At 33.6% G+C, this 13,207-nt stretch overlaps 1 protein-coding gene across 3 annotated transcripts; it reads left to right on the top strand.

Annotated features, from left to right (window-relative positions):
- Positions 1-12,953, top strand: LOC117916030 (receptor-like protein 46). Of its 3 annotated transcripts, XM_034831833.1 has the most exons (3): positions 1-584; positions 1,053-2,964; positions 12,708-12,953. In XM_034831833.1, the coding sequence occupies exons 1-3, from the start codon at positions 17-19 to the stop codon at positions 12,775-12,777; spliced, it is 2,550 nt and encodes an 849-aa protein (XP_034687724.1). In that variant the 5' UTR covers positions 1-16; the 3' UTR covers positions 12,778-12,953. The 3 variants fall into 3 exon arrangements, with proteins under 3 accessions (XP_034687724.1, XP_034687726.1, XP_034687725.1); XM_034831835.1 differs by lacking the exons at positions 1-584; positions 1,053-2,964 and adding an exon at positions 9,757-10,177 and having other exon boundaries at positions 10,789-12,953; XM_034831834.1 differs by lacking the exons at positions 1-584; positions 1,053-2,964 and adding an exon at positions 9,757-10,340 and having other exon boundaries at positions 10,808-12,953.
- The last annotated feature ends 254 nt before the right edge of the window (positions 12,954-13,207 follow it).

Genomic DNA, 13,207 nt, shown 5'->3' with positions numbered 1-13,207 from the left:
AGCAAGAAACTCATCGATGGCGAGGCCATGCCCACTGCTTGCCTTCTGTGGCCTTTTCTTCTTCTTCTTCTTCTTGCCTTGTCTATCTTGTCCTGAACACCAAAAGCAAGCTCTTCTCCAGTTTAAGTCCTCCATCCTTGCTATTACTTCTTCATTCAACAGTTCCAACTCTCTGTTGCAGTCATGGAATTCAAATTCAAGTTGTTGTCGATGGGATGAGGTTGAATGCAGTGGTACTCCAAATTCAACTTCAAGAACTGTGATAGGTCTCCAACTAATAGAGCTTTTCACCAAGCCCCCGGTGTCGTCCACTATCTTGGCACCCATTTTTCACATCAGAAGCTTGGAGCGGCTTGAGATCCCTGAGAACAACATCCAAAGTGAAATCCCGGCAGTTGGATTTGCTAATCTCAGCAATTTGGTTGACCTAGATTTGTCGTGGAATAACTTCAGTGGATCCGTTCCTCCTCAGCTCTTTCACTTACCACTTCTTCAGTATCTCTTTTTGGATGATAATTCTCTTAGTGGAAAAGTCCCTGAAGAAATTGGAAACCTCTCCAGGTTGCAGCAGTTATCTCTCTCAGGTAACAGATCCAATTAACTTCATTAATTTAAGAGTGCTTGATCGTTTAGTTACTCCTTACTAACTTTAACCTTCATCAATGGTAAGCAACATCTACGAAAGTTAAAAGTTAAAAACAACTTTATTATAACTCCTCAAGTAACCATATTTCATGGTACTTATCACTCCTGATATAAACATTCTTAATGAACCACACATTATCAGTCTTAACAACCACTCATGATACTTCAGTTTGGATTATAAATCTTATACCTTTGGGGTAATAAGAAATACTTGGCATACTCTTAACCAAGAAGCATTGAATTACAATTATACTTGATATAACACAACTATAAAGTGTATAAATAGTTTAGCAGCAATTATATATAACATTTACCATCTTAAAATATAATTTATCAGACAACAACATACAAGGTGAAATCCGTTGGGTTTGCTAATCTCAGCGATTTGGTTGGTCTATATATGACAGGGAATAACTTCAGTGGATCTATTCCTCCTCAGCTCTTTCACTTACCACTTCTGAAGTATCTCTATTTGGATGATAATTCTCTTAGTGGAAAAGTCCTTGTAGAAATTGGAAATCTCTCAAGTTTGCGGACGTTATCCCTCTCAGGTAACAGATTATCAGGTGTGCTTCTTTCAGTTTCGTCGAAGGGGGGGTTAGAAGTCTTGGACTTGAGTGACAATGATTTATCCACGGAAGTACCCACTGAGATTGGGAATTTACCCAACATCTCCACTTTGGTGTTGAGTAACAACCGGTTGACGGGTGGAATCCCCTCGTCCATGCAAAAACTAAGCAAGTTGGAAAAACTTTACTTGCAGAACAACTTGCTAACCGGAGAAATTCCATCTTGGTTATTTGATTTCAAGGGCCTCGAGAGTTTGTATCTTGGAGGAAACCGTCTAATTTGGAATGACAGTGTGAAGATAGCACCAAATTCCAGGCTACGTCGACTGTCTCTGAAATCTTGTGGTCTTGTTGGAGAGATTCCAAAGTGGATTTCTACCCAAACGAATCTTTATTTTCTGGATTTGAGTAAGAACAATCTCCAAGGTGCATTTCCACGATGGTTTCTTGAGATGCGACTTGAATATTTGTTTCTATCAAGCAATGAATTTACAGGTTCTCTTCCACCTGGTCTTTTTTCTGGAGCTTCTTTAGGCGTGCTTGCTCTCTCAAGGAACAATCTCTCTGGGGAGTTGCCCAAAAACATCGGAGATGCAACCTACCTAGAAATTCTTACCTTGAGTGAGAACAACTTTTCTGGGCCTATTCCTCAATCCCTCATCAAAGTTCCCTACCTACAATTTTTGGATCTATCCAGAAATAGATTTTTTGGCCCATTCCCAGTTTTCTACCCCGAATCACAACTATCTTATATCGATTTCTCTTCTAATGATTTCTCGGGAGAGGTTCCAACAACCTTTCCTAAACAAACAATATATCTTGCATTGGGCGGAAATAAGTTTTCAGGGGGCTTGCCTTTGAACTTGACCAACTTGAGCAACCTTGAACGCCTCGAACTCCAGGATAACAATCTTACAGGTGAGTTGCCAAACTTTCTCTCCCAAATCTCCACTCTACAAGTTTTGAACCTCCGGAATAACTCCTTTCAAGGTTTAATCCCTGAAAGTATTTTCAACCTCAGTAACCTCAGAATTCTTGATGTCTCAAGCAACAACCTAACTGGAGAAATCCCCAAAGAGTCTCGTAACCTTGTTGGAATGATTAGGGCACAAAATTCACCATCATCAATCCTTTCGACAATCTTTATTGGTTTTATTGGAGACAGTTTAAGCCAAAAACTGACAATCCCTCTGGAGATCGAGGACTTGATGGTGAATTGGAAGAACTCAAAGCAAGGTATCCCTAGCGACAACCTTAACATGTACACTTTGTTAGACTTATCAAATAACCAACTCTTCGGCCAAATTCCAGCCTCGTTGGGCGCTCTTAAGGCCTTGAAGTTACTCAACATCTCTTGTAACAAACTCTCCGGGAAGATACCAACAAGTTTTGGTGATTTAGAAAATATAGAGAGTTTGGACTTATCCCACAACAAGCTCTCTGGTTCAATTCCTCAGACCCTAACAAAGCTGCAACAACTTACCATTCTAGACGTGAGTAACAATCAGCTCACAGGTCGGATCCCAGATGGTGGGCAAATGGGCACAATGGTATTGGATCCAAACTACTATGCCAACAACAGTGAACTGTGTGGTATGCAAATTCATGTGTCATGTCCTGAAGATGAGCCCCCACGACCGACAAAGCCACCGGAGAATGATAATAAGGAGCCATGGTTTTTATGGGAAGCTGTGTGGATTGGGTACCCAGTCGGTTTGTTGTTAGCAATCGGAATCATATTTCTTACCGGGTATTTTACCTTACCACCACCTTCAAACCGTCGACATCGGCCACATCGTCCAATCAGGCGATGGAATTAAACCGGAATATTCGATCCAGGCCGGTCTTTAGGAATTTCATAGGATGGCAAAGACTTTTGGTTAAGTAAAAGTATTTGTGTAGAGCAGGCTTGGTTGAGTAGTATATTAGCAAGCAACTTTGTGAGTGAAACTTGAAATAAAAAATTGAAATAAAGTGCATTTTCTATATAGTTTCATTTTGTTGATATGCTAGTATGCATAATGCAATTATTCACTTATTTTTCTATTAAATAATTAAGTAATAGAAAAATAGAAAAATAGGATAAATTGAAATAATTATTCACTTAATTATATATATATATATAATTAAGTAAAATCTTATGTGCATTCATCATAAATAGGATATCTCATCATTAATTAATTCTATATCTTAACTTCTATTCATTTGTTTCAAACTATTTTCTCATATTAATAGTTAAGCTAAGAACGGTTTTATTTGTTCAAATTTTTTATTTTCTTTTTAAATGAATGAAATGGGTTTAAAGTAATATATAAAAATCATAGTATTTACATTAAAATAAATTATATTTATATCCACCAAATTTCTTTTTATATCTACCTTATTTACACATCCATTTTAAAATATTAATCTTATTAATACATCCATTTTTACAAATATCCAATAGTTCTAAAATATCATTATTATTTTTCTCTTCCACATTCATCTTTTCTCCCTTTTTCTCTCAATTTTTTCCTTCTCAACAATAAATAGTAAGAGAAAAACATCTTTTAGGGCTCATTTGTTATGTTAATTTAAAAATAAAAATAAAAAACTTATTTCTTGGTGTCCAAACATGAAAGGTCAAACCCTACAAATATCCTACCTTAGTGTGTTGAACATTAAGATGGAGATGCATGTATATTTTTTTTAGGGATAATAGATTAAAAGGAATGATATCATCCTCACTTTGGAAAACTAACCCTTCATATTTTTTCAACTTAAAAAATACTCATTTTGGACAAAAATACTCTCATCGTTTTTTCTTTTTTTTCTTTTTTGCAAAAATTACCTTTTCTTTTAAAACACACATGTAAATAGTGAAAGTGTTAAAGGGTATTTACATAAAAAATGAATTATTCTTCAAATCCAAAAATGAGATCTTTTCATCCATTTTAATCAATGAATCCTTTTTTTTTTAAGTATAATTTGACTATTTCATCATAGGACATTTTTGTCCTAAAAAATTCATCATTTAGATGGATGTAAAGAAAAATTCTATTGATGCAAGTATAATTTGTCTTACTTTAAATCTGTTTTTTTATTTTCTCTTCTATTATTTTTTTTCTTCTACTTTTTCTTTCTATTATATTTCCTTCTTATTTTACCTCAAATTTTCTAGAAATCTATCATAACCAACCCTTAATAAAAGGAAAGGAAAGTCCAAGAAATTTTATTTTTCTTGATCATGAAGCCCAAGTCTTGGTATGAATGGGCCTTCCCCCGAGGCCCAATTTGTAAATTATAAGGTCCTCTTCTGCGAATCTCCCCTCACGCATCCTCTTCTAATTTCTTCATGTGAGATGACTTCTCTCAACAATACCGTTCAGGTGTTCAAGTCTGATATGGCCACAGACGGCGGCAACGACGTCCCTCTGCCGGATGTCATGAAGGCCTCCATCCGGCCAGACATCGTCAACTTCGTCCACTCCAACATCTCCAGAAATAGCCGCCGACATTCCATTTAGATCTATATTTGTTTTTTGACCTAAAAAAAATAACACCACCACTACCTCATAATTTTCATATTAATTACTATTTGTTCCCATGGGTGCCCACCAGATCCATAATCAGACCCTACATATTTTCAAACATTTGTTGCAACTTTGTTAGGGTATAACGAATTGTACTTGAGAGCTGGCTATGGGATAAGCAGTAGAGAGTGTGTTGTAGGCAAGGATGAAAGTGTCGCAATAAATCTGCAGTAAGTGGGAGAGAAATTCCGGCTCGGCTCGGCTCAGAAATTTTTCACCAGCAGATCACTATTTTACCCATATTTTGGAGTTTTTGACCAAAATACTTCTTCATAAGAAAAGAATACCAAATTTACATCGATTTAAAAAATATTGTTCATTCTAGTTCGTTTCATACACGTCCATATCCACATATATTGTTTTACATGAACTTTTTTTAGAATAAATGTTACTACCAGATTTTGAGTTCCAAATTGCCATGTGAATTTATTGATTTTTGTTTCATGCCTTATTTTAAATATTTGTATGTCTTCTCTCTTACTTCATATTAATCATTTCTTATCTCTTAAGCTAATGATATCATCATCTCGTCTTTCCTCATGTTCCATGAATCTTGACTCTCACTTTCTCATTTAACACTTTTCGAATTTTTCACATTCACATTTTAAAACAATTTTTTAACTTGCACCATTTTTCTTTCCTTAAACCTTAGATAAATCTCAAAATAAAAGTTAAACCCATGGCTAAGGCTTGCTTTGGGTCAAGTAAGATGATTTAAGTGTTTTATGGTATATAAATTATATCATATATATATATATATATATATATGTTATTGGAACACAGATTTTGGCTCCAATTACTAAACAAATTCTCACACTAGAGTCGGGGTTCTACTCTAATATAATTTATAATGACTCACTCTCAATCATGAAGATATTGTCTACTCTAAATCCAATGGTTTCTCACTATTTTAAAATGTATCAACAAAGATAAGAAGAATTCATACATATATAATGTCAATAACTTTTTTCTCTATCTAATGTGGGATATTACAATATACCATTTGTGACAACCTATTATTAACCATACATTGTAAAACCGTGAAGTTCTTTAGGTGTAGAATTGACAATATAACATATCATTACATCATGTCCTAAAGATCAATCACCACCATCAAAGCCACAAAAACATGATAACAAGAATTCATGGTATAGATGGAAAGGGATAGAGATAGGGATTGGATACCCGCTTTGCTTCATACTACAAATAGTAATCATCTTCTATGTTGGCTATTTTAGTCTAACCACATTCAAACAACCATCATCGTAGTCATAGTCACCCATGGTACCACTTAATTAAGCAATGGATTTGAACTAGAATAGTCCACCTCTTCACAAAATTTTCTATCTATGGTGACAACTTTGGATCCTAGGATGATGAAGGCCTTTGGTTAAAGTATAAGCATTGTATTAGCAAGCAACTTTCTTAGTGAAATGTATTGAATTTCCTATTTTAATTTCTTTGTTTGTGATGTGATGGTAGTTAAGCATTTTTCATGCCAATGAACTTCATGAAAGTATTATGGTCTTTGTTAGTAGAACCATTTTTATGAAAGACGAATAAGCATATCAAAAGAAGAAGTAGGCCCCATTTATTAGAAAATTAAAGTTCAAAAACTGGCTGTTTATTGCAAATGTAAAGATGTTTCAATCCCATGTGGACACGCATTCCAATTGAATTCTAACCCCAACCCCAACCCCAACCCCAAGGTAAGAGCATGCTTTTGAATTCTACCAAAGGATACAACACTTCCTTTTTGACTTGGAAAAGTAAACACCACCACCATAGGACAATTTCTTTTCCTCAGCCCCACGGCAAGGTAAGCCTTCCTAAAAGTCTCTATTTGACACGGCTCCTCCCCCTACCGCTGAATTGCAACATCAATCTAGAAATATTATAAATTGAAAGAATTTTTAAGATATTTTAATATTAATAGTTATATATACATAAACACATAAAAAAAAAAAGTAGTGTATCTTCTCCGTCCATAAAATATATGAGTGCAAAGTTGAAACCATAAAAAAAATCGAACAATCAATCAAATTCATCAAAACATGTTCAATTGATTCAATTTTCAACAACTACTAAGGTCGATTATATCTATAAACCGTAAAAGTCGACTTAATTGATTCGATTTTTATTTTCCTGATATTTTATTTGATAAAAATTGAATCAAATTAATATTTTAGAATTTATATTTCTTGTGATTAATAATTGTTAGAGGATGAAAGAGGTTTTTAAATATTTATTACTATATATTTTTGTAAGCTTTATTGAAATATTTTAGTTTTATCAAGTTATAGTCATATAAATGTCTAAATACATTCATTATATTTTGGGTTAAAGTTTTATAATGTATTTTCAATTTTAGTTTAATATTAACCTCTTTTTAATTTTATTATTATAAGAATGGCCTTCTAAAGCCACCCCCAACCCCATTAATTTCCACGACAAAAGAACTATTTTTATGTTAAATATTTCTTCTACTTTCAAATATAATTATTTTAATTGCATGAGAAGTTTGATAAATATCAAAATATGCACCATTTCTCTAAATAATCATCTCCTATTTGCTAATCATTTAAGATTGTATTTTATGTTTTCAAAAAATAAATCAAATTATATTTTACAAATGACTTTTTGATTATATGGCAAAATCTTCTAACAATTCATAAAACACCAAATTTTCATTTTTCACCATTTTTAATTTTATTTTCCAAAACTTAAATTCCATGTTTTCAACAATGCTAATTAAATAAATTCATTGTTTAATTTTCAATTATTATATCAAACATGTTTTCAGTAATTTCTTTTTTAAAAATCATTTTCAAAAAAGGTTATTTTCATATATCAAGTAGATTTTCAAATCTTGAAAATTGGTAAAAAAAAAAAAATTAGTAAATAATTTTTAAATTCACTATCAAATAGAGCCTTAATTTTTTTCAAACTCTTTTTTAATCAAAAACCAGTTAAATTTTCAATGAATTAATTATTTTGGTTTTCAATCAAAGATGCAAAAAAAAAAAAAGTTTGAACATCCTAGCTGAGAAATTGGAACCATAAAATGTTATGTCAAAAATTGTTCTTACTAATTATAATAAAGAGTGTGGTATCTTCATTTTAAGAAAATATGTATATTAAATATTATATAACATGATATATTTATTATTTATAATTATCTTCGAGAAAGTCAAAGTCGGATGCTACAAATATCTTTGTCATCTCTTTAATTTCCACCAAACTTTTTCTTCATCTTGACTGACAGTCATGAATGATAATGGACATTTCACAGCTTGCAAGGAACAAGAAAGCAAAAAACTTTCCCATGAAAAAAAAAAAAAAAAAAACACAGGTGTTTTAATGTCCATATTTCTTCCTTTTTCACACACAGCTCAATTAATTTGTCTAAAAAATTTTAGTAAACATAACAAGAAATTATTTAGTAGCATGAGGTTGGGAGCATAAAAGCCACATAATTTGAATATTTATAGTACTAAATAAATTGAATCTAAAATTTAGCGAATTAATTATTTTAATTTTACTTTAAAATATCCAAAAAAAAATATCTTTCCTAACCTGAAACTTGGAACCATCAAATATTATGCCAAACAAATTGTAACAAAAAAAATGCAACAAACTGAACTTTAATTTTTTTTCAAACTTTTTTTAAATAAAAAACCAATTAAAAATTCAATGAATTAATTATTTTGGTTTTGAATAAAAGATGCAAAAAAAAATTATATTAATATTATATAAATTTTCTATAATATAATATTTTCTATCTATGGTGACAACTTTGGATCCTAAGATGATGAAGGCCTTTGGTTAAAGTATAAGCATTGTATTAGCAAGCAACATTCTTAGTGAAATGTATTGAATTTCCTATTTTAATTTCTTTGTTTGTGATGTGATGGTGGTTAAGCATTTTTCATGCCAATGAACTTCATGAAAGTATCACGGTCTTTGTTAGTAGAACCATTTTTATGAAAGACGAATAAGCATATCAAAGGAAGAAGTAGGCCCCATTTATTAGAAAATTAAGATGAAAAAAATTATATTAATATTATATATTTATTATTTATAACTATCTTTGAGGAAGTCGTGGCATGCTACAAATATCTGTCATCTCTTTAATTTCCACCAAACTTTTTCTTCATTTTGACTTGCAGTATCAATGATAATGGACATTTCACAGCTTGCAAGAAAGCAACAAACCTTCCCATGACAAAAAAAAAAAAACGGATGTTTTGGTGTCATATTTCTTCATTTTTCACAAACAACTCAATTAATTTGTAAACATAATAAGAAATTATTTAGTTGAGTTTAATAATAATAAATGAAATCATAAAGTAGTTCATTCAAAATTCTTGTCTTTGATGGTTTGAAACTTTTCTTAATTATTTTCAAAATTCATAATATTGAATTAGTTATTTTGATGTCCAATAAATTGAGCATGAAAAAAAAGGGAAGCCACATAAAATGAATATATAGTACTACTTAGAAGTAGACAAAAAATTTAGGGAATTAATTATTTTATTTTTAGTTTAAAATATCAAAATAAAAAGAAAAAACTCCTTCCTACCTTGAAACTTGGGACCATCAACCATCAAATATTATTGCCAAACTAATTGTAACAAGCAAATGCAGTATATATAAAATTTTCATGAAATAAACGTAATATAATATGAGTCGAAAGATGAATACTTGTACGAAATGTTACATTAATCAAAATCTTATTGTTAATATTGTCTTTCATTTGGTTCTATATTTATTTATTTTTTCTAGAGATTTAAAATTTTGGATCACAGTTTTTTATATCATATAAATTGAAACATGACTTAAAAACCCAAACATTTTCCATTGAACCAAGTCAACTCAAGAGTCACCTAGCATTCCAATCCAATGGGCTTTGCCATGTCTTTATATTCATCCAAGACAGCCTCCTCCATTAATTCACCAGCAAAGAAATTAGCAAGAAACTCATCGATGGCGAGGCCATGCCCACTGCTTGCCTTCTGTGGCCTTTTCTTCTTCTTCTTCTTCTTGCCTTGTCTATCTTGTCCTGAACACCAAAAGCAAGCTCTTCTCCAGTTTAAGTCCTCCATCCTTGCTATTACTTCTTCATTCAATAGTTCCAACTCTCTGTTGCAGTCATGGAATTCAAATTCAAGTTGTTGTCGATGGGCTGAGGTTGAATGCAGTGGTACTCCAAATTCAACTTCAAGAACTGTGATAGGTCTCCAACTAATAGATCTTTTCACCAAGCCCCCGGTGTCGTCCACTATCTTGGCACCCATTTTTCACATCAGAAGCTTGGAGTGGCTTGACATCGAAGAGAACAACATACAAGGTGAAATCCCCGCAGTTGGGTTTGCTAATCTCAGCAATTTGGTTGACCTAGATTTGTCGACGAATAACTTCAATGGATCCGTTCCTCCTCAGCTCTTTCACTTACCACTTCTTCAATATCTCTCTTTGGATGATAATTCTCTTAGTGGAGAAGTCCCTGAAGAAATTGGAAACCTCTCCAGGTTGCAGGGGTTATATCTCTCAGGTAACAGATCCAATTAACTTCATTAATTTAAGAGTGCTTGATCGTTTAGTTACTACTTACTAACTTTAACCTTCATCAATGGTAAGCAACATCTACGAAAGTTTAAAGTTAAAAACAACTTTATTATAACTCCTCAAGTAACCATATTTCATGGTACTTATCACTCCTGATATAAACATTCTTAATGAACCACACACTATCAGTCTTAACAACCACTCATGATACTTCAGTTTGGATTATAAATCTTATACCTTTGGGGTAATAAGAAATACTTGGCATACTCCTAACCAAGAAGCATTGAATTACAATTATACTTGATATAACACAACTATAAAGTGTATAAATAGTTTAGTAGCAATTATATATAACATTTACCATCTTAAAATATAATTATCAGACAACAACATACAAGGTGAAATCCGTTGGGTTTGCTAATCTCAGCGATTTGGTTGGTCTATATATGACAGGGAATAACTTCAGTGGATCTATTCCTCCTCAGCTCTTTCACTTACCACTTCTTCAGACTCTCTCTTTGGATGATAATTCTCTTAGTGGAAAAGTCCTTGTAGAAATTGGAAACCTCTCAAGTTTGCGGACGTTATCCCTCTCAGGTAACAGATTATCAGGTGTGCTTCTTTCAGTTTCGTCGAAGGGGGGGTTAGAATTCTTGGACTTGAGTGACAATGATTTATCCACGGAAGTACCCACTGAGATTGGGAATTTACCCAACATCTCCACTTTGGCGTTGAGTAACAACCGGTTGACGGGTGGAATCCCCTCGTCCATGCAAAAACTAAGCAAGTTGGAACAACTTTACTTGCATAACAACTTGCTAACCGGAGAAATTCCATCTTGGTTATTTGATTTCAAGGGCCTCGAAAGTTTGTATCTTGGAGGAAACCGTCTAATTTGGAATGACAGTGTGAAGATAGCACCAAATTCCAGGCTAGGTCTACTGTCTCTGAAATCTTGTGGTCTTGTTGGAGAGATTCCAAAGTGGATTTCTACCCAAACGAATCTTTATTTTCTGGATTTGAGTAAGAACAATCTCCAAGGTGCATTGCCACAATGGTTTCTTGAGATGCGACTTGAATTTTTGTTTCTATCAAGTAATGAATTTACAGGTTCTCTTCCACCTGGTCTTTTTTCTGGACCTTCTTTACACGTGCTTGCTCTCTCAAGGAACAATTTCTCCGGGGAGTTGCCCAAAAACATCGGAGACGCAACCTCCCTAGAAATTCTTACCTTGAGTGAGAACAACTTTTCTGGGCCTATTCCTCAATCCGTCATCGAAGTTCCCTACCTACAATTTTTGGATCTATCCAGAAATAGATTTTTTGGCCCATTCCCAGTTTTCTACCCCGAATCACAACTATCTTATATCGATTTCTCTTCTAATGATTTCTCGGGAGAGGTTCCAACAACCTTTCCTAAACAAACAATATATCTTGCATTGGGCGGAAATAAGTTTTCAGGGGGCTTGCCTTTGAACTTGACCAACTTGAGCAACCTTGAACGCCTCGAACTCCAGGATAACAATCTTACAGGTGAGTTGCCAAACTTTCTCTCCCAAATCTCCACTCTACAAGTTTTGAACCTCCGGAATAACTCCTTTCAAGGTTTAATCCCTGAAAGTATTTTCAACCTCAGTAACCTCAGAATTCTTGATGTCTCAAGCAACAACCTAACTGGAGAAATCCCCAAAGAGTCTCGTAACCTTATTGGAATGATTAGGGCACAAAATTCACCATCATCAATCCCTGTGGGTTATGTTTACAAATGGTCAATCCTAGAACTGCAAATCCCTCTGGAGATCGAGGACTTGATAGTGAATTGGAAGAACTCAAAGCAAGGTATCTCTAGCGACAACCTTAACATGTACACTTTGTTAGACTTATCAAATAACCAACTCTCCGGCCAAATTCCAGCCTCGTTGGGCGCTCTTAAGGCCTTGAAGTTACTCAACATCTCTCGTAACAAACTGTCCGGGAAGATACCAACAAGTTTTGGTGATTTAGAAAATATAGAGAGTTTGGACTTATCCCACAACAAGCTCTCTGGTTCAATTCCTCAGACCCTAACAAAGCTGCAACAACTTACCGTTCTAGACGTGAGTAACAATCAGCTCACAGGTCGGATCCCAGATGGTGGGCAAATGGGCACAATGGTATTGGATCCAAACTACTATGCCAACAACAGTGGACTGTGTGGTATGCAAATTCACGTGTCATGTCCTGAAGATGAGCCCCCACCACCGACAAAGCCACAGGAGAATGATCAGAAGGAGCCATGGTTTTTATGGGAAGGTGCATGGATTGGGTACCCGGTTGGCTGCTTGTTAGCAATCGGAATCATATTTCTAACCGGGTATTTTACCTTACCACCACCTTCAAACCGTCGGCATCGCCCACAACGTCCAATCAGGCGATGGAATTAAACCAGAATATTCGATCCAGGGGCGGTCTCCACAAACAGTGAATTTCATGGGATGGTGAAGGCCTTTGGTTAAGTAAAAGTATTTGTGTCAAGCAGACTCGGTTGAATAGTATTGGCAAGTAACTTTGTGAGTGAAACGTAAAATAAAAAAGTGAAATAAAGTGGATTTTCTATGTAGTTTGATTTTGTTTGATACCCTAGCATGCATGTCATTTCATGTATAATGTATATATTTACTTAGACAGTGTTTGTTTTTTTTTTACTTTTTGCTGAAAACAATTTATTTTCAGAATTTAGCTTATTTGTTTTTCTATTTTTTTCATAATTTATTATAAACTTTTTACTAAATAGCAAAAGTGAAAATATGTAACTTTTTCTAAATAGAAAAAATAATATATTGGTTTTTTTTTATTTTTTAATACTGGATAGAA

Source organism: Vitis riparia, chromosome 6, assembly GCF_004353265.1.
Source record: "Vitis riparia cultivar Riparia Gloire de Montpellier isolate 1030 chromosome 6, EGFV_Vit.rip_1.0, whole genome shotgun sequence".
In the NCBI taxonomy this organism is placed as follows: domain Eukaryota; kingdom Viridiplantae; phylum Streptophyta; class Magnoliopsida; order Vitales; family Vitaceae; genus Vitis; species Vitis riparia.
Note: the sequence above shows the minus strand (reverse complement) of the source record. Positions and strands in the feature narration are given on the sequence as shown.

Excerpts from the sequence above, each read along its gene's own strand:
- LOC117916030 (XM_034831833.1), top strand. The coding sequence starts at position 17 with ATGGCGAGGCCATGCCCACTGCTTGCCTTCTGTGGCCTTTTCTTCTTC. Across the intron at positions 585-1,052 it reads GCAGCAGTTATCTCTCTCAG|GGAATAACTTCAGTGGATCT; the intron begins GTAACAGATCCA and ends TATATATGACAG. Across the intron at positions 2,965-12,707 it reads GGAATCATATTTCTTACCGG|GTATTTTACCTTACCACCAC; the intron begins GTATTTTACCTT and ends ATTTCTAACCGG.